The 23,190-nt window shown below is 51.2% G+C and overlaps 1 protein-coding gene across 3 annotated transcripts in view; it reads left to right on the top strand.

The window, feature by feature from the left end:
* Positions 1–23,190, top strand: part of PDPK1 (3-phosphoinositide dependent protein kinase 1) — an 86,965-nt gene that overhangs the window by 41,084 nt on the left and 22,691 nt on the right. For all 3 annotated transcript variants that reach the window (XM_059155068.1, XM_059155067.1, XM_059155066.1), the window contains exons 2-7: positions 2,480–2,746; positions 6,135–6,177; positions 6,437–6,574; positions 10,771–10,915; positions 11,920–12,017; positions 22,206–22,281. In XM_059155068.1, coding sequence (XP_059011051.1) covers positions 2,537–2,746; positions 6,135–6,177; positions 6,437–6,574; positions 10,771–10,915; positions 11,920–12,017; positions 22,206–22,281 — 710 coding nt within the window. In that variant the 5' untranslated portion in view covers positions 2,480–2,536. The remainder of the gene's footprint in view (positions 1–2,479; positions 2,747–6,134; positions 6,178–6,436; positions 6,575–10,770; positions 10,916–11,919; positions 12,018–22,205; positions 22,282–23,190) is intronic.

Below are 23,190 nucleotides of genomic sequence, written 5' to 3'. Positions count from 1 at the left end.
TCAGAGAAATGTTTATTCAGATCCCTTGCCTGGTTTTTAAGTGTGTGTGAGTGAGTGTGTGTGTGTTCTAATTGGGTTGTAAGAGCTCTATGTCGTCTGCATACAAGTCCCTTAGCAGATGCATGATTTGCACATACTTTCTTCTCTTCCGTAGATTGTTTTTTCACTTTACTATTTTTAAAATTATTTTATTTATTTATTTGACATAGAAAGAGAGCACAAGTAGGCAGAGCAGCAGACTGAGAGGAAGAAGCAGGCTCTCCTCTAAGCAGGGAGCCTGATCTGGGGCTGGATCTCAGGACCTTGAGATCATGACCTGAGTCAAAGGCAGTGGCTTAACCCAGTGAGCCACCCCATCTTTTCACTTTCTCTTTAAAAAAAAAAAAAAAAGATTTTTTTTTAATTAATTTATTTATTTGACAGAGATCACAAGTAGGCAGAGAGGCAGGTGGAGAGAGAGGAGGAAGCAGGCTCCCTGCTAAGCAGAGAGCCTGATGCGGGGCTCTATCCCAGGACCCTGAGATCATGACCTGAGCCAAAGGCAGAAGCTTAACCCACTGAGCCACCCAGGCGTCCCCCATCTTTTAACTTTCTTGATGGTGATTTTGAAGCACAGAAGTTTTTAATTTTGGTGAAGTCCCTTTGATCCGTGGTTTTGTTTTGTTTTGTTTTTTCTTTTTGTTGTTTGTGCTTTTGGTCTCATATCTAAGAAGGTATTGCTAAGGTCAGGAGGATTTACTCATATATTTTCTTCTAAAAGTTTTATAGTTTTCGTTTTTACGTGTATATTTTTGGTAAACTTGAGCTAGGTTTTGTATATGATACAGGAACGGCATTCGACTTCATTCTTTTTGTATGTGGCTATGCGTTTGTTGAAAAGAATGTTCCTACTCACTAAGGGTCATGGTGCCCTTCTCAAATATAAGAAGATTGTAGACATCTAGGCCTCCTCTCCTAAACTCTTCTCCACTCCTCTCTGCGTGACCACCCTGTTCTGCTTACTGTAGCTTTGTTTCTAAGGTCGTGTGGGTAAGCTGGTTCAGCTTTGTTCATTTCTGAGCTTGTTTGTTCTGTGTCCCATGTGAATTTTAGGACCGGCTTACAATTTCTGCAAAGAAGCCAGCCGGGGAGTTAGTAGAGATCCATGGAATAAGTTTTAAAATTTGTTAAATTTTGGGGGTGCCTTGGTGGCTTAGTGGGTTAAAGCATCTGCCTTTGGCTCAGGTCATGATCTCAGTGTCCTGGGATCGAGCCCCGCATCAGGTTCTCTGCTCGTCAGGGAGCCTGCATCTCCCTCTCTCTGCCTTCCTCTCTGCATACTTGTACTTTCTCTCTGTCAAATAAATAAATAAAATCTTTAAAAAAAAATAAAATTTGCTAAATTTTGAATTTGTTTAAATAATTTGAAAACCAGAAACTCTACCTGGCCTGGAGGTACCTTTGGTTGGAGTGAGCCACTGGGTTCTAGAACAGGTAGTTTCCCAGGTGTTAACCAGTTACTCCACTGCTGTCTTTTTTTTTTTTTTTTTAAAGATTTTATTTATTTATTTGACAGAGAGAGATCACAAGTAGGCAGAGAGGCAGGCAGAGAGAGAGAGAGGAGGAAGCAGGCTCCCTGCTGAGCAGAGAGCCCGATGCGGGACTCGATCCCAGGACCCTGAGATCATGACCTGAGCTGAAGGCAGCAGCTTAACCCACTGAGCCAGCCAGGCGCCCCACACTGCTGTCTTTTTTGAGAAGCTTATTTAAACAAATCTAACTTTCTTTTTGAAGTAGGCCCCACACCCAGTAAGGACTCAACATGAGGCTTAAACTCACGACCCTGAGATCCTGACCTGAGCTGAGCTCAAGAGTCCGGCACTGAACTGGCAGAGCCACCCAGGCACCCTCAGCTGTAGCTTTCATGTACAGCTGACAGTCCTGGAGTCCTCTTCCCATGAAGTTCTGCTTCCGTGCTCTAGCACTGCTAGGTTAAAATTCTGTTTCATTGTGCAGTTTTAAGCCAGTCTGTGTGTTCAAGCCCTAACTGAGTACCTTCCATGTGTCCAGCCTGTATGAGGTGTGGGTGGGTGAGTTGGTGAGGAGCTCCGGGTGGGGATGCTGTGGTCAGAGTTCGGGCCGGCTTCCTCTGGGGGCTGGGGCTGGCTGCTGGGGGCACTGAGGTTGGGACGTGATGGGAAGACCCAACTGGCCATGGCAGGGGCTGGTTGGAGGGAGAGTCACTGGGTGCTGATGGAGGAGAGTGAGGGCGGATAGGATCTGGATGGTGGGGTTGCTGGGCACACGGAACGGGGAGTGGGGGCTGGGATTTGAGCAGGGAAGGGATTGCAGGAGAGCAGTGGCCTGAACCCTGTGGTAGAACATCAGATGCCTTGCCCTGTACTTGGTGTTCGTATTTCAACAGTGTTACCACTTCAGTTCATACATGTAGGAAAAGTGAGCCACTGTGAATCTTACCCCTCTTTCCTGTGTCCACCAGTACGACACCGTTCCTATTCAGTCCAGCGTGGTGTTATGTGCTTGCCCGTCCCCATCAATGGTGAGGACCCAGACTGAGTCCAGCACGGCCCCTGGCATTCCAAGCGGCGGCAGCAGACAGGGCCCTACCATGGACAGCACCGCAGCTGCGCCCCGCCCGAGTGCGAGCTCCCTGCAGCACACCGCCCAGCCACCGCCACAGCCTCGGAAGAAACGGCCTGAAGACTTCAAATTTGGGAAAATTCTTGGTGAAGGCTCTTTTTCCACAGTGAGTACCTGCTGCTGCTGTTTCCTCAATGAGTATATTTTCCTTGGGAAGGCTGCCTTTCCTCAGGGCTTGGAGCTAGGGGACCCCGTGACCTGGGTGGTGGTCTTCCCCAGGCAAGGGTCTCGACTCTGGTTGCGAGGGTGATTTGGGGCCGCCTACCACCAGGTGAGTCACATGGGTGAGATCCCTACGCCATGATTTTTGAAGACGAAAGCTGTAAAAGGCATCTGTTTATTGGTCTTTCTGTTCTTGGTCTGGTTTGGGGTTTGATGCAGTTAGTTTTTACCCTAACCAGTCATTGACAGATTTCATCCTGCATCCTGTATCCCGTCAGCACAATCTTGGAAGCTTTGCTCTCCCTTCGTTTGAAAGTGTCAGTATCAATGTCTCTTCAGACCTTTCGGGAAACATTTAATGACCTTTACTATTTCTCTGTTATTTAAAACAATGCATAAAACAGCACAGCCTTGACCCCTGCTGGAGGCACAGCCCCAGACCTGTGAGCCTCCAGGTTCTTGGTCTCCGTTTCAGTCAGCACCTCTGTTTGCTACCTGAGCCAGTTGTGCCTATCTTGTGGTGTTTTTTTCCTTTTCAAGCAAAGAAGTGAAGGTTCAGAGTAGCCGCTTTGCGGAGGTGGGAGCCCCACGTGGCTGTGATGGGGCCGGGGGCTTGCGCAGGCTCGGGGGCGGCCTGGGTAGCAGCGCGCCCTGCAGATGGCCAGGGCCTTCTTGACTGGCCTCTGGGGAGAAACCTCATGCGAAACCTGTTTCCCTTTTCTCTTTTTACATTCATGAAATGTCACAAAATATAAAGAAGAACATGAAGTTTTATAGCTCACCTATGTTCCCAACTTGGTTTTAATCAGTGTTAACTTTTTGTTCCACATGTGTATATATATACACACATGGGGAACAAATATATATATATAGTTGTATGTATTTATATATATATATATATATATATGTATGTATTTAAGATTCTGTTTATTTATTTGAGAGTGAGTGAGCCTGAGCATGCGCGCTCAAATGGGGAGGGGCAGAGGGAGCAGGGAGCCCGATGCAGGGCTCGATCCCAGGATCCTAGGATCATGACCCGAGCAGAAGGCAGACACCTAACTGACTGAGCCACACAGGCGCCTCCCCTTACATTTTAAATTTAGATTTTTTTTTTTTAAAGATTTTATTTATTTATTTGACAGAGAGAGATCACAGTAGGAGAGAGGAAGGGAAGAGATCACAGAGAGAGGAAGGGAAGCAGGCCCCCTGCTGAGCAGAGAGCCCCATGCGGGACTCGATCCCAGGACCCTGAGATCATGACCTGAGCCGAAGGCAGCGGCTTAACCCACTGAGCTACCCAGGCGCCCCTTAAATTTAGATTTTTTTATTGGCTGTTTCTGTTTAAATTACGAAACAGTTGTGCCCACGTGATAATAGTCTTCAACTATGAGGATAGTCCCCAGTTGTTCTGGTACTCACAGATCTTCTCAGAAAGAAGAAACTATTCTGAAAAGAACCTTGGCTGTTCTGCACAGTTACTGAAGAGTCCAGCAAAAGAAGCAGCGTTCTCCCTCTCTCAGTTCTGCTTCATGGACATTTACCTCGACTCACAAATGAGGACTTATTTATGAAACTCCCCCTTGTCTGTGGGTCTGCACAGCAGATAAAAGTAGGCCCCGCCCATTTTGGATGATGCAGTCCTGATGTTGGAAGGGCCCAGCTGTGATGCTTGTCTCCCTGCGCCTTCCGAAGCCGGGTGCCCGGGAGGAGCACCGGGAGCTGCAGGCTCCTTCCTGGCGCTGTGTATAGTCCCGATGCTCTGGGCCTCAGATGATATGCGCTACCCTCAGGTCTTCCTCATCGCTCCGGAAATAGAGACCACTTAAAATTAGATTTCTAGGGGAGGGGGGAGGACAAGCGGCTGTTCCCAGCCTGAGCAGGATCTGCACTTAGCCAAGCCTGGCCCCGGAGAGTGTGGAGGCCCAGCCTGCTGCTGCCTGGCCCCCTGGGGATGATGTTGACGTCCCGATGAGCTCTGCTGTTGGCTCCACAGTGACAGAGGGGTGCGTCATGCCTTTTTCCCTGGAAGAGGGATACTCCCTGCCCTGTGCCCATAGGGAAACCTGCACGTGAAATGTTGAATTCACACAAGAGAGATTTCCTTAAGTGCCGACTTCAGAGAAGATCTCGTTAAGTACTAGTGCTTTCTGATGCTTCTTTCTTCCTCTTTCCGCCTTCCTTGTAGCTAGCACATGCTCCTGTGAAGAAACTTCACATTTCATAAACACATGCCCCAGTGCTTCAGAACAGCCCACACAGGTGCATTCCTTTGGCAAGATCTCTGAGATCTTTCCCTTTGAGCGCATATAATCCAAACCCATTCTTCTTAATCATTGCAGGTCATTTCACACAGTGTTTTCCCCAGATAGCTTCTGGTGAGTCTGTTGGAGAATTCTGTAATTCGATGAGTCCGGCCTCCGAAGGTGTTCCCTGAGGGGAGGCCCAGCGATCCCCCAGGATTCGGACAGGTTTCCATCTGCACTCTGGTCTTCGGACCATCCTTCCTGCAGGTGTCTTGGGGGGCGTCATCCGCCTCAGCTGGCTGTGGTGGATCGGGTGCCCCAGCTTCATGGCCAACGGACCTCATCAGGCCTGTGGAAATTGGTGGCAACTTGTGCCAAAGGTTGCTTGTGTAAAAATCTCTTTTCCACATTGTGCTGTGCCGTGTTGGCTCTCTGTTTGCAAGGTGGAGTGTGACTATAGGCCTTAGGTGTGCGGCCGAGAAAGCCTGCCAGGTGTGGGATTGCATCCTGGGTGGGAGGCGCGCTGTGCAGGGGGCACTCTCCGTGGGCCTCATGGGCCTTGGTTTCCTGGGCCCTTGACAGCAGGGACAGGGTTTACCGTCCCCGAGTGCAGGACCCACTGAAATGTGTGGTCACAGTTCTTTGTAAAAGCCCAAATTCAGGGCAGCTTATCACAGTGAACATACACTGAGAACATATTCTAAAAGTTATTTTTTGAAGGCGTTCCCAGGACCCATCTGGGCTATTATTTGCTGTTTCTGTCTCTGTTTGTGGGGGTGACGTTAGTCCCGGATATTCCTGAATGCATACGTCACTGCGCCCTGGGAACTCAGCAGGAGCAGAGACAGAAAGCCTTCTGAGGACCCTGACTGATCTGTGCATTTGCTGTTTATTAGAACACAGTAACTTCATCGTTAACATCCAGCCAGATTTTTAGCACAGGACCAATATGTTTTAACATAATTTCTAATATTTAAATGTAATTTAATGGTGGGGGCAGGTTAGCCTCAAGGTTACCTGTGAGAGTTGATGCCCGGGTTATATTGAGTGTTTTTTCTCTTCTTTTTCCCTCTTTTCTTCCCAAACCAGGTTGTCCTGGCCCGAGAACTGGCAACCTCAAGGGAATATGCTAGTAAGTACTGACCCCGGGGCTGTGCGTCCGGGGTGCAGGCTAGGGCGTGTGCCAGCGCACGGCAGCCCGGCCTCCCAGCACCTGGAGGCTCTGTGCTGATTTCAGGGATGGGATGCTGGTGGTCTTAGAGAACACAAACTGGGTGGGTAGGTTTTGTGAAAAACTTTGATTTGTATCAGTTACTTTGATGAGTTTTGTTTTTAGTATATTTTCTTAAGCCATTATCAATCGTAGTAACTTGCTTCTCTCTTACTTTAAGTTAAAATTCTAGAGAAACGTCACATTATCAAAGAGAACAAGGTCCCGTATGTAACCAGAGAGAGAGACGTGATGTCACGCCTGGATCACCCGTTCTTTGTTAAACTTTACTTCACATTTCAGGATGATGAAAAGCTATGTATCCTTTGAACAGTCAGAGGCTTCTGAAGTCACACCAGTTACCCCGTATGGTTTTGGAGTCATGGCCCCTCTGTGTATGTTCACAAGTCGTTTCTTTCCCGGAAAGGACAGGGTGGCATATTCTCAATGCGGATGAATTCACATCACTTTGCTTTGGGAGCCCCTGGGATTGCTGGTGTTCACTGAAGTAGAATGTTACTTCAAAAGAAAACATCACAAACCTTTCTGAGGTTTTTTGTTCATAAACAATCTAAAGGATTGTTAGGATTTTTAACCCTGTGACTGCTAGACATTTATTCAGAGGCATTCCTTCCTCCTCTAACTGGTGTCCTTGGGATATCCATCAGATGTCAGGTCCTCCGATCAAAGCAGGGCAGTGAGGGAGGGAAAAGGATCTTGGGTGCTCAGGGCCCTTCTCTGCTCTCTTTGGCCCAGGGGTATGGGGTCTGTTTGAAGGGACAGCTTTATCAGGCGTCGCCCCCAAGTGAGAAGTCCAGGGAGCCACCCACAGGAGTCCAGAGTCTTTCCCACAGTACCCAGAACGCTCTCCTCCCCAGACCATCCAGCCTCCCTCCCTCTTTCCTGCCCTCCGTCCTCCCCGTGGCTCCCACCTCAGTTTGCTCTCTGCCTGTGCATGACTCTGGTCACCCAGTGCCTCTGGCTCTCCAGCAAGGCTGTCACACACCACTGATTGCTTCTTCTGAGGGCCTCTTCTGCTCCCTGATTTCTCCCCTAACCCCTGGAGTAGTGATTTTTCCCCCTCTTTTATCTTTGCTTAGGGAGCAGGGCAGACAGGGTACTCTGGTCTCCAGGGTAGACCACACTGTGTTGTCTCACTCATCCCAGGGCCTGCCCATTGTATGGCCTAGCTATCCAGTTTCTCCTCGTTTCACAACCCTTTCCTGTCATTTTTCCTAACCAGGACTTGCCCAGCCCCTCTGTGCCCTCGTGACTCTGTCCCCAGTTCCAGTAGATGCTCTTCTGGTTTCTGCTGCACCGAGAGGTCAGCTGTCATGTGGAGTTGCCTCAGGGCTTGTTCAGGCCTCGACCCCTTAATTCTGTCCCTCTTGCCCTCACGTGTCCTCAGCTTGTGCCCTACTCCTACAGAGCCAGTCCCCGTAAGGGCTTGGCTTGCCCCCCTTCCCCAGGCTTTCCCCTGTCTCTTTCTACACAGATTCTTCTCGTTTAGAACTTTGCTTCTTCCCGTTCCCTCTCCCGCCCCGGCCCCAGCACCATTTTCTGGCTCCTTCAGCTGTCGGCCGAATTTGTCCTTTCGCTGACTGAGAAGTACTTGCTGAGTGCCCGGCAATGGGGGTATGCTGGTGAAAAGGTGAAGAAGGCTTGGCCGTCATGGAGTCTGCGTACCCAGGAGCAGTTAGACACACCCAGACTGTCAGTGCCTGTGCAGTAGACTTGAGGGAGCCAGGGCAGTGAGGGCAGGTAAGAGGGTGAAGGAGAGTGCTGTTCTCGTAGCTTGGTGGTCTGCAGGGACATGGACTTTGGCCAGAGACCTGGGTAGAGTGAGGGCTAGAAGCTGGAGTGACAGGCTGGTCAGGGGCCAGCTTCTCCTCCCCTAGACGCCTGATAAGAATTAAGGATTTTTTTCTAAGTGCGCCAGGAGCCGGGAGGGGCTAGAGCAGAGCAGCCATTTGCTGTGATCGTGGCTGGTGCCACCCTGAAGGCTCCTGTGAGGGGGCTGGGCAAGGGGCGGTGCAGTCAGCCTGGCTCCTGGGTGTGGGGCCTCAGGCTGGGGTGCCCGGGGGTGCTGGGAGCGAGCCAGAAGAGACTGAGGGTGAGACCAGGCTGGAGGTGTGTGTGGGGTTGGCGTTTGATGCATCTGTGGGTGCTGACTGCTGCTGGGTCAGGAGTCAGGGCAGTGTGCGAACTGAGGGCTGGGGGCAGGGGACATCAGCAGGCTGGCCGGCCACTGGAGGGCGGGCCCTCAGCAGGGAAAAGTTCTGAGGCCTGAGCCCGAGTCACCCTGACACAGGGACCGGCACATAGGGGGCAGGGCGTTGCCCATGAGTGGAGAGGACAGACCTGGGGGGCGCAGGGCTGGTCGGTTTCCAGTGTGGGTTGCTTGGCGGCCAGCCGGGGGCTGTGGAGTGGCCAAGCCCCTGGGCCCTGGGTCTCCCCTGTGGAATGGCCCCCCTACAGGTTGTTTCAGGGTGGGAAGGGAGTTTCAGGAGAGAGAGCTGAGGAGGTCCTGGCAACACCTGTGGTGCGTTTTGCCCAGTGGTTCCGCCCTCATGGGGGAGCAGTCAAGGGGTGTCATAGCCACGGGCATGTAGGGCAGAGGGTCCTGCCTGGTTTGTTCAGGGTTAGAGAACGTGTGCTTCTGCCTGGCTCCAGCATCAGCCGTGTCCCCACCACTCTGCCGTCGCTGCTTATGGCTCCCCGAGGACACTGAAGAGTCTTCTTCGAGGCTGCTCAGTGTCTCTCTCACCTGTGAGGCTGTCTGGACTGACTGCATATCATCGTGTGTCTCCTCTTGCGGCTCGGGGACAGGAGTAGTGCTCTAAACCTTAGGAGGCTGGGCTCCAGTTCTGTCCCTCCTGGCTTCATGACCCTGAGTCAGTTGCTTAACCTCTCTGGGCCAGGTCCCTTTGCCAGGGCTCTGTCACAGGGGTTTAGCTTACCGGGCTATGTCACAGGCCTGGTCTGTGACATCCTTCCGGGAATTCACCCACTTCCTGGGAGAGAGCAGCTTCCTCCTTGCTGTCCTGGGCCACTGGCTGTGCCAAGGGAGGGGAAAATTTTCTGGGCTATGAGGCGGACCCAGGCGGTGCGAGAGATGCGGGGATGAGGCAGGTGTGTGGTTGGAGACAATGTGGGCTTGGAGCCAGGACCCTCAACAGTTGTTATATTCAGAACCTTTGGTTGCTTTAGCCTCAAGCTGAGTAAAGAACTAGAAGTGTCCTTCACCCAGGAAGCAGGAACTCCAGAAGCGGTCAGAAAGGGGCAAACCACGTGAAGCTCAGAGAGGCGCTGTCCCTGCATGGAGGCGAGCCTCTTGGGTCTGCTGCAGGCTCCTTGGCACTCCTGAGTGCTCAGGCTAGTGGCCAGTCCAGGTGGGGCCACTGCCAAGGGGGCCGTGGACACCAGCCTTTCCTGGAGAGGAGCCAGCAGGGTGAGCTGTGAAGGGGTCTGGCTGGGACCCTTTGCATTCCCTCCTTCAGGTTCCTGTTGTCCTGGTTGGAAGGGCGTGGGTGGTCATGGTTGGGGCTGAATCAGGGACAGGTTTAGGCAGTTTTGCTCGCTGGTCCCTTCCATCCTGGGCTTGTCCTCATGGCCCTGCAGCATCAGACTGTCCTCGATGGGAGCCCACAGTGCCCTGGTGAAGACCTCGAGCGTGGGCCACCCCTTCCTGCCTCAGAGCCACTAGCTAGGGCAATGAAGACTCCTGTCGCTGTGGCCCTGGCAGCTAGGGAGCTGTGAAGTCAGCCTGCACGGTTCCGTTTATAGGTGCACATGTTCGGAGCTTCTAAGAGGAAGCTGGTGTATGGGCTGTGTTACTGTTCCAGCCTATAATCCTTCTGGGAAGGGAGAATGGAAGCAGATCACACCACAGTGTGAATGGGAAAAACGTCTCTGTTTCTCCTGTTGATAAAATTGAGAAGATAATAAAATGGCAGCTCTCTTACAAGACTTGTTACTTCGTACTTGGACAGGAGCTTGCATTTGAGAAACCTTTACATGAGTGAACTCTTAGCACACTGTGAATGTGGTTGGTGCTCAGTAAATGCTCTGAGCCCACCGTGGTGCAGGTTTGGAGGCTGAATTAGGATGGGGCCCCCCTTCTCCTTGCTGAAGCCTGCCAAGAGGCACGTGGGCCACAGGCTCTGGCCACTCCGCTCCAGTGGCTTCGCTTTCCTGAGCCCGTCACCTTCTGGAGAGGGTGGGGTCCAGAAGGAGCAGTCGGGCCGTGGAGTGTGTGTCATTGTGTTCTCAGGGAGAAACCCATGCTGGGGCCTGGGCCTGGGGCTGGGGCCTGGGCCTGGGGCTGGGGCCAGGGCGTCCTATCCGCCCCAGCAGCTGTGGGTGTGATCACAACAGGGCCTGACTTGAAGTGGGACTGCTGTCTCGGGACACGGGTACCTTCAGTTTTCATTAATTAAAAATATTCCTATGGGGCTGTAAGGTTAGTTTAAAAAAAATGACTTTTGTACTCTTCCTTAACGATGCAACATTTAGACTTTGGTCTTAGTTATGCCAAAAATGGAGAACTACTTAAATACATTCGCAAAATTGGCTCATTCGATGAGACATGCACCCGGTTTTACACGGCCGAGATGGTGTCAGCTCTGGAGTACTTGCATGGCAAGGGCATCATTCACAGGTACCAGGCCTCTGGCTCAGCTCTGCGGGGGTGCCTGGAGGGATGGGAGTCCTCCTGGTAGGAACTGAGGAGAAGCTGACGTCACCCGGTGCTGAGACTCACGGGGCCTCCCAGAGCCGGGTGACGCTGGCTGCCGGTGGCACCCTTGGCCGTCCCAACTGGTGCTGTCCATTCCACCTTGGAGCTCGTGTGTGTGCTCGTTTCTGATCTCCGTCTCCTTGACTGTCTGATTTTGTCAAATCGAAAGTGTTCGTACGAGCTCTCTTTCTCTTGTTCCTGTTATAGATGGTTTTTGTGGCAAAATACACATAACAAAATCTAACATTTTAAGACTTTTTAAAATATTTATTTATTTGACAGACTGACAAGTAGACAGAGGATGGGGGGAAGCAGACTCCCCGCTGAACAGGGAGCCTGATGCAGGACTCAATCCCAGGATCCTGGGATCACGATCTGAGCTGAAGACAGAGGCTTTAACCCACTGAGCCACCCAGGCACCCCACAAAATTTAATATTTTAATCCTGTTTTCTGGTTTTATCAAGAAACGGTGAACACTTACCACTGTGTAAGTCAAAGGTGAACAACGTGGTGGCTGATTTATATATACTGTAAAATGATTACCTGACCACAACAGGTTCCCAAGATCTGCCTTTTATGGGTTAAAAATTCTGGAATACAGTTTTACCAAAAAGTGTATTGAAAATGACAGATGCGGCAATTCACAGACCTGTACCCCTGGGGATAAAAATACATTATATGTTTATAAAAAAAAGAAAAAGAAAGAAAATGACAGATGCATTTCTGAAGTGACGTGTTGGGAACAAACCCATTAGATGCAACTGGTATTTGCTCAGTGTGAACTTTGTAGACTCTCATTCTTGGTTGTTAGTCCGTAAAGATTAGAAGTATTTAATCAGCTCATTTGTTTTCAGCAAATTTAGTGTTTGTGATAACATTGCTATTGAAATATTTCATCTCAGATGGACCAAATCTGCTTTTACAGGGACCTGAAGCCAGAAAACATTTTGTTGAATGAGGATATGCACATCCAGATCACGGATTTTGGAACAGCAAAAGTGCTATCCCCAGAGAGTAAACAAGGTGTGTGAGTGCCCTCTTCCCAGCAGGTCCCAGCTCAGTGTTCCAGATCGAAAACACCTTCTCAGAAATGCGTCGAATGGCATTGTATTCACTGTCCATGACGTGCTTGCCACACCCCTGCTGTTATACACACTTAAGCCTTCATGGGGCAGGCCCTGGCTTCCGTGGTGGCTCTGCCTGAAGGCCTGGGCAGTGGGCGCCTGGTCTGCTGGGTGGAGGGATGCCAGGTGCCACATGCGTTCCTGGTGTTCTGCCGTGGGAGTGTGGGGTCAATGGAGTCCGCTCCCAGCCCTCTGCGTTGGGACTGTTGGTTGTAATGGGGAGAGAGCACTGCCCAGTATCCTGGTGCCCGCCGTCGGCTCCCACTGTCTCCTCGTCTCCTCTGTGTAGTTGATCCAGCACACTGGTCAGAGCAAGGTTCTGTGAAGTCACAGAACACATGGGGGCTGAAGTCTAACCTCCTCAGGTGCATGTTTATAATTACAAACCCTCCTATCACTGTTCCCTTAGGGTAATTTCTGGTGTTGGTTTATGCATCATGACCGCTCCATCGCCTGAGGAGTGACTAACTGTAAAGTGGGCCACAAGAGTGCCTTGGGGTGCCCTGGCTAGTCAGCCAGGACCTTGAAATTAATAAGGGACCTTGAAAATGAACCTTGAGTCAGGACAAGTGTCCCCAACAGAGTTACTCTGAGTCTGGCCTGAAGGGCTGGGCAATGTGCTTGCCTCTGCCAGGTCCTGTGGGGACCCGTGAGAAGGACTGGGCTTTCCGGTGGAAGCACCCAGCTTGCTCGAGCTGCCCTCCTGCGGAAGAGGGGAGCCGTGAGCCCCACGTGCCAGCGGGAGAGCCCTCTAGCTCAGCCGGGCAGCCTGCTCTGCCTCAGGTTGAACGGAGGCCTCTTCGGGGAGTGTACGCTCCCAGGTGGCTGGCAGGCTGGTGTCTGGGGTCCCCTCCTCCGGCTGCACCTGGCTGGGCCTCTGAGTTCTCCGCAGGGTGCCTTATCTTTGCTTCCCGGGTGCTCTCGCAGCCCCATGTTTTCACTCGCAGTGTTGATGTGGGGACCCAGTTGGTGCCTTCCTGTTGTGCAGATACTCACTGAGTCGCCAAGACGGTGTCTGGGATTTGGGCACTTCTCTGGGACTCCTAGGGCACCACCCGTTGGGGCCCAAAACAAAACTTGCAATCAAGGAAGACATGCTTATTTCTCAACAAATTTCAATCCTGGTGCCACTTGCCCACCTTTTGCGGCTCCCTTTCCTCACAAGTGTCCTGTGGGCACTTGTGAGATGCCCTGAAACCTTGATCGTTTGGACTCGTTCCTACTGCAGAGTCACATAGAGATGGCCAGCAGCTGAGTTTCTGTGGGTATGGTGTAACTGGTAGCTGTAAGTGTTGCCCCTGACCCGGGAGAACTGAATAGGAAATGCCGTGGTCCTGTTCTTGTCATGTTGTCTGTGACTTCCTGTGGGCCCCCCCAGTAAGCCTCAGAAGCCAGCCCCCTCATGGGTCTACTCTGGCCGTTCCCCCCGCCCTTCACATTCTCTTTAGAATCTGATACTTGGCACAAGCTAGTCCTGCTGCCTTGTAGTCGTTTAGAAAATTGAAGAATGTAAATGCCTGGGTGAAATAGTGAAATATACCTGCATATTTTTTTTTCTAGAAGGAGAAGTCTGAAAGTGCTTACACTGTAAACCAGGGAGAGCTCATATATACGGAGGAGTTGGCTTTTTTTTTTTCCTCCTTAGAGAAAGAGGGAAAAACATGTATAATTACACGAAGGATTCATTATACTGACTTGCTGTCACTTTCTGTTTGAAGTAGTTCAGAATCTTAGAATTTATTCTTGCATTAGCTTTTACCTTTCATGCAGAGATGGATTCCTGAGGACATCTTAAGCTTGCAGAAAGCAGGTGTCAGTGGGAACATGGCCCAGGCTCCTTAGCTGTGCTGTGCACGTGAGCTTGTTGCATCCTCCTGCAAGAGGCAGGTTGTCTGTCTTCCCAGACAGACACAGGTTGTGCCTGTGTCTCTCACTGCTTCCTGTGGAGTCGCGTGGCCCTGTGGCTGTGAGAGGCAGAGATAGGAAGCAGCAGCCAGCTGTGGAAGAAGGTATGTGGGACCGTGGAAGACTTCCTGGCACAGAGGACTTTGACTTCTAACCTACCCTAACAAGGGTCCCAGACCTGTCCGAGTGGGGACAGCTTAATCACGCAGAGTAAGCCAGTAAGCCCCTTGTCCGTGGCCGTGGCCCTGGCCCTGGTCTTTGCCCTCTTTGTAAGACGTTTGCGGAGCTTAGGATGCCACAGAGGTTCAGAGTTAGGGTTTGTGTCTAGAAACATGTGTCTTGAGCCATGTAGGCCTTTTTGGTATGCAGCCAGATGTGGAAGTTCCATTCACTAAACAGGAGGGGAGGGCTGGCTGGTGATGGGAGAGGGGCCGTGAGGGGTGGGGAGGGAGACTGCGGAGCTGAAGTCCCTTCTGTCACTCACTCCAGCTGTACCTTCCATGGATGGCCATATTCCAGACCCTCAGACCAATATTGACCACCTCTGCCTTGTGCTATGGACTCTGGACCCTGGCCAAGCGCCTCTGCCTTGCCCCCAGTGTGCGTGAGCAGGACATCTCCACCCACCCCAAAGCCAACTTCACATGTTGGAGGACAGAGTCAGGTTCTTATATTTAGACCCCCCCAGGTACAGCTCTTTATATTGAGAAATGGTTTACTCTGGTCTTCTCAGTATTGGTGTTTATTTAGTCATAGCTGTGATACATGAGAGTAGTTGCTTTTTGTAAAATTCAGACCATGCTTTTGACTGATTTCCACCATCGATTAGTTTTCCCACTAAATATTTTAGTATTTATCACTAAAGTATAAAGTTTCTTTTTTTTTTTTTTTTTTTTTTTAAAGATTTTATATATTTGGCAGAGATCACAAGTAAGCAGAGTGGCAGGCAGAGAAAGAGGGGAAAGCAGGCTCCCTGCTGAGCAGAGAGCCCAATGTGGGGCTCAATCACAGGACCCTGAGACCATGACCTGAGCTGAAGGCAGAGGTTTAACCCACTGAGCCGCCCAGGTGCTCCTATAAAGTCTCTTTTAAAAAGTATAACTGCAGGGGTGGCTGGGCGGCTCAGTGGGTTAAGCCTCTGTCTTAACCCACTGATCATGATCATTTAACCCACTTAAACATGATCCTGGGGTTCTGAGATCAAGTCCCGCATTGGGCTCCTTGCTGGGTGGGAAGCCTGCTTCTCCCTCTCCCTCTCCCCCTGCTTGTGTTCCCTCTCTCACTATGTTTCTCTCTGTCAAATAAATTTAAATATATATATATATATATATATATATAAACTGCAACAGCAAACTATTTTCATAATGAGAAACTACAGTATTTGTTTTATATCCCAGGATACTGTGTTAGATTTCCAGGTGTCATAATTCTACATCAGGATTTTTTGGTGGTTGTCTGCTTGAATCAGGATTTAAATAAAGCTCCACAGTGGGCCTAGTTGATTTGTTTCTTAAATTTCTTTTTCATTCTTTATTTTTTCCCTTGTAGTCTGTTGAAGAAAGCAGGTCATTTGTCTTACAGAGTTTCCTGATTGCACCTCTGTGGAGTCCTGTAACAATGCTCCTGTCTCCTCTGTGTGCTGGAAATGGGAAGTTGGATCTGGCCCCTTGAGATCACATGCAGATTCTGTCCTCCCACACCAGAGGCTGGGGTGTGTTCTCCATTAGGACACTCATAACACCTTGTCATCTCTCCCTGTGATGTCAGCAGCCCTTTTTAGCCATAATGGCCTAGATCCATTAATTCTCTAGAGAATGCAGAATGATCACAGTCTAATTCTTTCATTCATGGGCTGGAATTCTTTAAAGAACAACTTCCCCATAGTAACTGTTTGGTTAGCTATGGTGGTATTAACTACAGAGACAAAACAGGATAAGTGCTTGCTTTCCTTTCCCCTTTATTTGCCCTTTACGACAACCTTGAACTGGTTCGCTGTCATCCTTCAGCGTTGACCAGTTCTTCAAAAACATGACTTACCCCTTCCTCACACCATATGCACAGAAGCTAACTCCGAAGTTAAACATGGGTAGAGCAGAAATGTGAATATAGAATGCAGAAACTGAAACTTTTGAAAGGAAGCGTAGGTGTAAATCTCCATGACCTCAGGGTCGGTGGGGAGTGGTTCTTAGATACACCATCTGAGGCATGAGCGACAGAAGAGAAATAGCTGCGTCCAGTTGGGAAACTTTTGTGCTGTGTTACCATTGAGAAAGTGAAAAAAATATTGCCAAATTGTATATCTTAAGGGACTTATGAAATATCATAACTTAAGAAATAAAACGAAATAAAAATTTAAAAGTGGGCACAGGGTTTGAATAGATGTTTCTTCAAAGAAGACAAACAAATGCCAGTAAATGCATGAAAAGATGTTCAAGGTAATTGGGGAAATGCAGATCAAAAGCACACTGAGCCACTGCTTTTTGAACAGCTGTGATCACAGTGACCAACAGTGATGACAAACCTTAGCATGGGTGTGGAGAAGCCCAAGCCTGGTGTCTTGCAGGTGGGAACGTGAGATGGTGCAGTCCCTATGGAAAGTCAGGTGGCAGTTAGCCATAGTTAGCGTGTAACTCAGCAGTTGTACTACCTGGCGCATACTCAAGAGAGCAGAGAACATGTTTATGGAGAAAAGGTGTATAGGACTGTTGAGAGCAGCTTTTGTCTGATAGCCAGAACATGGAGACAACTCGTGTCCGTTAGGTGATCATGCAAATGGGTAAATAGAACGTGGTCGGTCCTCACCCGGGAACATTGTTTTTAGACGGAGTGGCATTCTGGTACTCCCTGCAGTGTTGCTGGGCCTGGAAGCCTTGTGCTGAGCGAAGGCCTGCAATGGGGGTGGGAATGTGGGGGAGCTGTCTGGGGCTGTTACCATCACAGCAGTACTAAGTCCTCTGGTCCCTCGGCATAGGGGGTCTTTTTATTCATCTTGTCATTTCTTTCAAAAACCTCTCATAGTTTTCAGCCTTCAAGCTGTGCACTGTTTTTAGGAAATTCTTAAATATTTTATTTTTGAGGCTCTTGTAAGTGGAATTGTTTTCTGAATTTCATTTTTGATTATTCACTGCAAGTATACAGAAATACACTTGATTTTGGGGTCCTGATCTTGTGTCCTGTAGCCTGGCAGGACTTCGTTCTTAGTTATGATCATTTTTAATGAATTCCTCAAAACTTTGTGTATGTAAGATCAAGTCATCTGTGATTCAAGACAGTTTCATTTTCTTCCTTTCTGCTCTGGATGCCTGTTAACTCTTCTTGCCTCCCTGCCGTGGTTGGAGCTCCAGGACCATGTGGAGCAGGCGGGGCCCGTGCAGGTGTCCTTGTCATGTTCCTGATCTGATCATCGAGTGGGACTCTCGCCGTGGGGTTTTCCTGGACACCCTGATCAGGGTGAGGAGGTTCTTTCTGTTTTTATTCTGTGATGTATTTTTGTCGTGAAAGAGTGTTAGATGTTCGTTAGAACATTTTTCTGAGTCTGTTGAGATGATTGTGTGGGGTTTTTTTTCCCTTTATGCTGATGTCACATAGTATATTGATCGATTTTTATACGTTGAACCACTCTTGTGCTCCCAGGATAAACGCCACTTGGTGGCGGTGCAGACTCCTTCTCACGCGTCACCATGCTCAGTTCGCTTTTCCTTGGTCAAGAGTGTGGCCCGTTTGCGGAGCATGTTTGCTGCGCTTCACTTGTGGGCATACGGGTAAGAGACCAGCAGCCTGCGCCGCCAGCTTTGAAGAGAGTGTAGGTGTTCTCTGACCGCAGGAACATCGCTTGAGGTCTCTCCTTCGTCCCTGGCACTTCTGAGTCCGGGGTGGTGGCCAGAGTGCTCCACGGCCCAAGATGCTGGTCAATTTCTTTGGATCACTTTCAGAGTGCACACAGCAGCCCAGCCCAAGACCCTCTTCCTTACCCTCACCCTGTGGCCTGCTTCCAGTGGGTCAGTGGCATGCAAACGGCTGCGTTTCGGCCGGTGGTTGATTGTAGGCCTGGTTTTCTAACTGGTAGAGCAGTTTGGCCTTTGGTTCATCTCTGAGCCTGGGGGGAGGGAACTAGGTTGTCTCTCTGCGGCTCTCACCCTGGTTGTCATGCAGAAAAGTTGGCTGTCCGTGAAGCTGAGAGGGAAAAGTTGTATATTTTCCCCAAACTTTCCGTGAAATGAAACGTTTCTTTGACTGTGAAGGTGTGAAGGCGGGCAGCAAGTGCCTGCGCTCATCCAGGGCAGTCACACGCGTCCCTCTGTTCCTTTAGAGTTGTCGCAGGTTTCTGTTGGTTGGTTTGTTTTAAGATTGACTTATTTATTCTAGAAAGAGCGCCCACAAGTTGGGGGAGGAACAGAGGGAGAGAGAGTCTCCAGCGGCTTCCCCGCTGAGCTCATCCCACGGCCCCAAGATCATGACCTGAGCTGAAACCAGGAGCTAGAGCATAGTCCACCAACTGCGCCCCTTACGCGCCCCTTCGGCTGTCACTTTCTTGATCTGTTACATGTGCCCATTCCGGCTTCAGAATTCTGTTAGACCTGCCAGATCTCGTTGTTACATCGATAAAGAAAATCACATACTGTTACATCTCACGGTCATTGCTTTAATATTTTGGTATTTTCGTCCTTTGTCTCATCCTACATGTTTTATTTTATGCCTCTAGAACATCACTCTGAGGGTATTCCTGTTCTCTTCCACACGCCAGAGGAGTCTTTCATCTCATGACTAACAAGAGAGCTCCTGTCCTGGGGGGTGGGTTTCATACCTTCCTGGGGACTTGGAGTCCCACCTCTACGAAGGTATGCATGGGCTCCTGGGGGAGAGGAAGCCACAGGTGTCATGGGAGACAAGCCATGCCAGGCCCAGAGAGCCTGCAGCAACCACGCAGCCCTAATAACATCCTGATTCACTGTTTAAAGCCCAGTCACGGGCTGGGGCGGGAGCGGTGTATGACTTCTAGACTATATTTGGTGTATCGTGTAGCTATTTAAAGGCAAAATTATTGAATTATTTATTTACTTATGAATTACTTATTTAATTATGCATAAATCTGTCCATACAAAAATACAGTTTTAGAACTTTTTAATAATAGCATTAAAAAAACGAATCTCGGGTGCCTGGATGGCTCAGTTGGTTGGGCGTCTACTCTCAGCTCAGGTGGTGGTCCAGGATTCTGGAATCAAGCCCCGTGTGGGGCTCCTTGATCAGCAGGAAGTTTGATTCTCCCTTACCTTCTGTGCTCTCGCGCGCTCTTATTCTCTCTCAGGTAAATAAATAAAATCTTAAAAAAAAAAAAAAACAGATTGGAAGCAGCGCATGCTTCCCGTGCCAAATGGACACCCAGTGGAGGCCATGAATTACCGAGTGGGGCTCCCAGGGTCCATGTCGGTCTCCTGCCTGTGCTGGATCTGTCCGTAAGGATGAGGTGCCAGGAGTTGAGCTGCTGGCTCAGAGGGCAAGTTTGTTCTCTGTGGATTTTGGTGCTTTTTTGTAAAATTGCTCGCCTGAAAACGACACCCTCCCATATTCCCACCGGTAGCACTGGGTGTGTGTGTCCTCTCACATCCTTGCCGATGGTGTGTATTTCCTTTTTTTATCTTTGCTGATTTGAAGACCATCATGTTTTCATTTCCAGTTCTTTGATTCATTGCATCATTGAATGGTTTCATTTGGTTTTGGCTCTCAGGTTCTTTTTCCCTCTTCTCAGTCACCTCAGCGTTCCTGGCAGTGTCACTCAGGGTCCTGGCAGGATGCAGATGCAGCCGCGGCCTGCGCAGGAGAGTGATTGGCTGCGGGGAGAGTTGAGGAGAGCAGGCCCGAGGAGGCAACAGGGCTGGATCCCCACAGGGGGACTGTGAGCCTCTCGCTCTTGGGGCAGGTGTGGGCATCGTGGTGGGAGAGGGGTGCGGCGTGGTGTAAGGCAGGAAGGGTAGCGTCTGTGGCTCTTCCCCGGGGGCTCCTGCTGACCCCAGGGCCCCAGTACCCAGGATGGTCCCTTGGAGCGCTGACGAAGACAGAGACCACGTCTGGGGACACGTGGGGAAGAGGGAACACACTGGCTCCGTCTGTGTCTTCTCCTGGGTATCTGCCTCAGAGGCCTTGGATGGCAGTCAGGGACTCTTCCCCCTTGGCGAGCCCCCACGCTTCAAGGCTGCCCCAGGGGGGTGATGAGTGGGGATGCACGGCCTCTCTCAGCCCAGACGCCGTGTGCCGCATTGCTGTGGCTGGGCGCTCTGGTTTCTGTTTGCATTTTAATTCAGATGTTGTGTTATTTATAGCCATATACAGTCAAGAATTTTGCAGACCTACCAAACACGGGTCTGTTGTGTTTGTCCCAGGTAGCTGTAACCTCAAGTCATTTCTCTGTCAGGACCAGGCTGAGGTGCCCAGTTCAGAGTCTCCAGTCATTGCAGGAGGAGAAGGTTGCTTCCCCCGCCTCAGTAGACACGCAGCCGAGCAGGGACGATGAAGGGATGTTTGGCTCTTCTCCTTCCCCAGCTCCCCGTCCTCCAGAACGTCCCAGAACGGGGCTGTCTCCACCTGTTCTGTTTGCGGCTCTGCCTCCAGAGGGTGGGAGAGCCCTGTCCCAGGGAGGCTGCCCAGAGGCCACCCAGGGCCTGGGGACGTGTGGCGCTGGGGTGCTCCTGCTGTCTGTAGCCCTATGGGGTCTGTCCATGAGGTGACCTGAGCTGCCTCACGCCCCTGCTGTGGCAGCAGGAAATGTCTCCCCGCATGGCCAGATGTCCCCCGGGGGCCTCTTTGTCCCCCGCTGAGAACCCTGAGTAGAGAAGCTTGGACACTTGTCAGTAAGCCCACCTGGCAGGGCCCTGCGTGGGGCTGGTTGCTGCCTCCTGTGTCCCTGGCTTCAGCTGTGGCCTGGAAGGCTGGAGGCTGTTCACTGGTAGGTGTGTTGCTGTGATGTTTCACTTCTCAGGTCAGTTCAGGAAAATGTGTCCTCAGGGACAATTACTTTCTAGCAGGGATTATTAAAGATACTGAGAAGAAAGACCGTTTGATCTGTTAGAGGGTCAGGCTCAGTCACGGGGCTTGTTTGCCTGGAGCAAAACGATGTTAATCTGCGGTTCGGTCTCCCGTCTGCCTCGGGGTGCTGGACAGGAGACAGAGCCAAGCCGGACCCTGCTGCTGGGAAAGGTAGTCTCCTCTGGGGTCCTGCCCGAGCAGGGCTGAAGCCTTGCCCACAGCTGTTCCATGCATGTGCTGTTCACATGGGGCTGGGGTGGGAGACCATGCATGGCATGTCACGGCAAGTGATGGGGGGCGTCTCCTGGCGGGTGTCGGAGGTGACACAGCATTTCAGAAATGCTCACACAGTGGGCAGCTGTCCCATGGAAACCCTGGTCCTGTGTCTGTCGGTGACAGGGAAAGGCAGAATAGCTTTACTGCCCCCTATGTCAGAGGACACCCAATGTGCTGGGATGGCTCAGGTGGTGTTTGCGTCATCTGTTGTGTGTCGGACAGGTCCGGAGGCTCCTGCTGTCACTGACCCTGGGGGTCTGTACGTCGAGCTTGGCAGACCTGGTGTTCCCCAGCCCTGGTGTTCTCCTCTTCTACTGGAAGCGGCGGGTGTGGAGAAGGTTCCCTGGCTGGAGCTCCTGGGTCTCACTCCCCTCATTGCCCCTAACCTCCGTGGGCTCTGTTAGGGACGCGTAGCCTTCAGGGGGTCAGGTCTGTTCCCACATCTGCACGTGTCCCATCTGTGCCTGCTGTGTGTCTGGGGCTGTTTTAGGCACCACAGGTGCAATAGTGAACCAGACAGACTGGCCACCTGTCTTCAAGATGCTCCCAGGTAACGGGAGGCTGGGCGAACGCCTCTCTGGTGTGTCTGCGCGGCAGGGTGGCCTGGAGGGACTTCCCTGGTTATCAGGGCTGGTGTCACAGAGTGGTTGACCTTTGAGCCAGCTCTTGGAGGAGAGAGCCCCAAGAAAGGGGGTTTGACGGCAGGGCCCTGGACCGGGGAGGGGCTTGGGAGTGTACAGTCCGATTCCAGGGGACTCGTGCTGTGCCCAAGAGCTACAGTCCTGCCAACGAGCCGGGAGTCCCGGTGGGTGAGTGCCCTTGGTGCAGCACTGCGGAATGCTTGTCTCAGTGTGTGACCGTCCTTCCTTTCTCCTCTTCTCATCAGCCAGGGCCAACTCGTTTGTAGGAACAGCCCAGTACGTGTCTCCAGAGCTGCTCACCGAGAAGTCGGCCTGTAAAAGGTAACTTGCTTTCACTTGATCCAGACTGTTTTCTGTTCTCCACAGTAGCTGTTGCGTCTGTTTTTCATGCACAGTTAACAGTTACGAGAGTGCCTCTTGCGACCTTTGTTGGTATCTTTCTCGGATAACCTGTGTGCTGCTCTGTTGTTCTGTGTTCCGCTTCCTGGGGCTACGCAGCTTGATGCTGTGAGATTTGATCTTGTTCCTTTAGGAGCAACTATACAGTGGGGAAGACATGTGGCCAGGAGGTCTGTGGTCATTGCCATTCCCCTGAGCCCCAGGATCCTGAGCGCTGCCTCGGGCTGGTGCTCCCTGGCGCTGGCAGGTGGCAAGTCAGCTCGAGCAAACTGGCCTCCTCGGAATGTGGGGACAGGCCGGGAAAGCAGCCCGTGTGGGAGGGTTGGAGCTGGTTTCACTGCCAGGGCCCAGCCAGTGCGGGCTTTCCCTACCCAGTCCTTAGAACTGGCATGGGCCTGGGTTGAGGGCCTGAGTCTTGAGAGGTGCATAAGTGAGGTTCTGCTCACAGAAAGAGGTCTGGAGAGTGAAGAGTCAGCAGGACAGCGTGGGAGAAGGGGGTGAGGCAGCTGATGGCTAGGAGCAGGGAGACGTTGGGCGAGCTGCCTTGCGTGGGCCCAAGCAGACGGAGGACAGAGAGGGGGCAGTAGAGTCTGGGGTCTCAGTGTGGAGAGCTGTCTTGGATGACAGGTTCTGTGGCTGGAGCTTCCCCCTGGCTCTTTGCTGCTGGGGCATGGGGTGGGGGCTCACTTGGGCTGCCCGAGGGCTTGCATGGTCAGTGTCCTGTACTGACACTTTGAGACCTTGCAACTGACCGGCTGCAAGGACCCGCTGCCCTGAGAGATGGAGCCCTGCCAGAGGCAGCAGAGGACTAAGTGGTTCTGGGGTGGCTCT

This window comes from Mustela lutreola, chromosome 17, assembly GCF_030435805.1.
Source record: "Mustela lutreola isolate mMusLut2 chromosome 17, mMusLut2.pri, whole genome shotgun sequence".
NCBI lineage: Eukaryota > Metazoa > Chordata > Mammalia > Carnivora > Mustelidae > Mustela > Mustela lutreola.
This window is presented reverse-complemented; position numbering and strand designations above follow the sequence as displayed.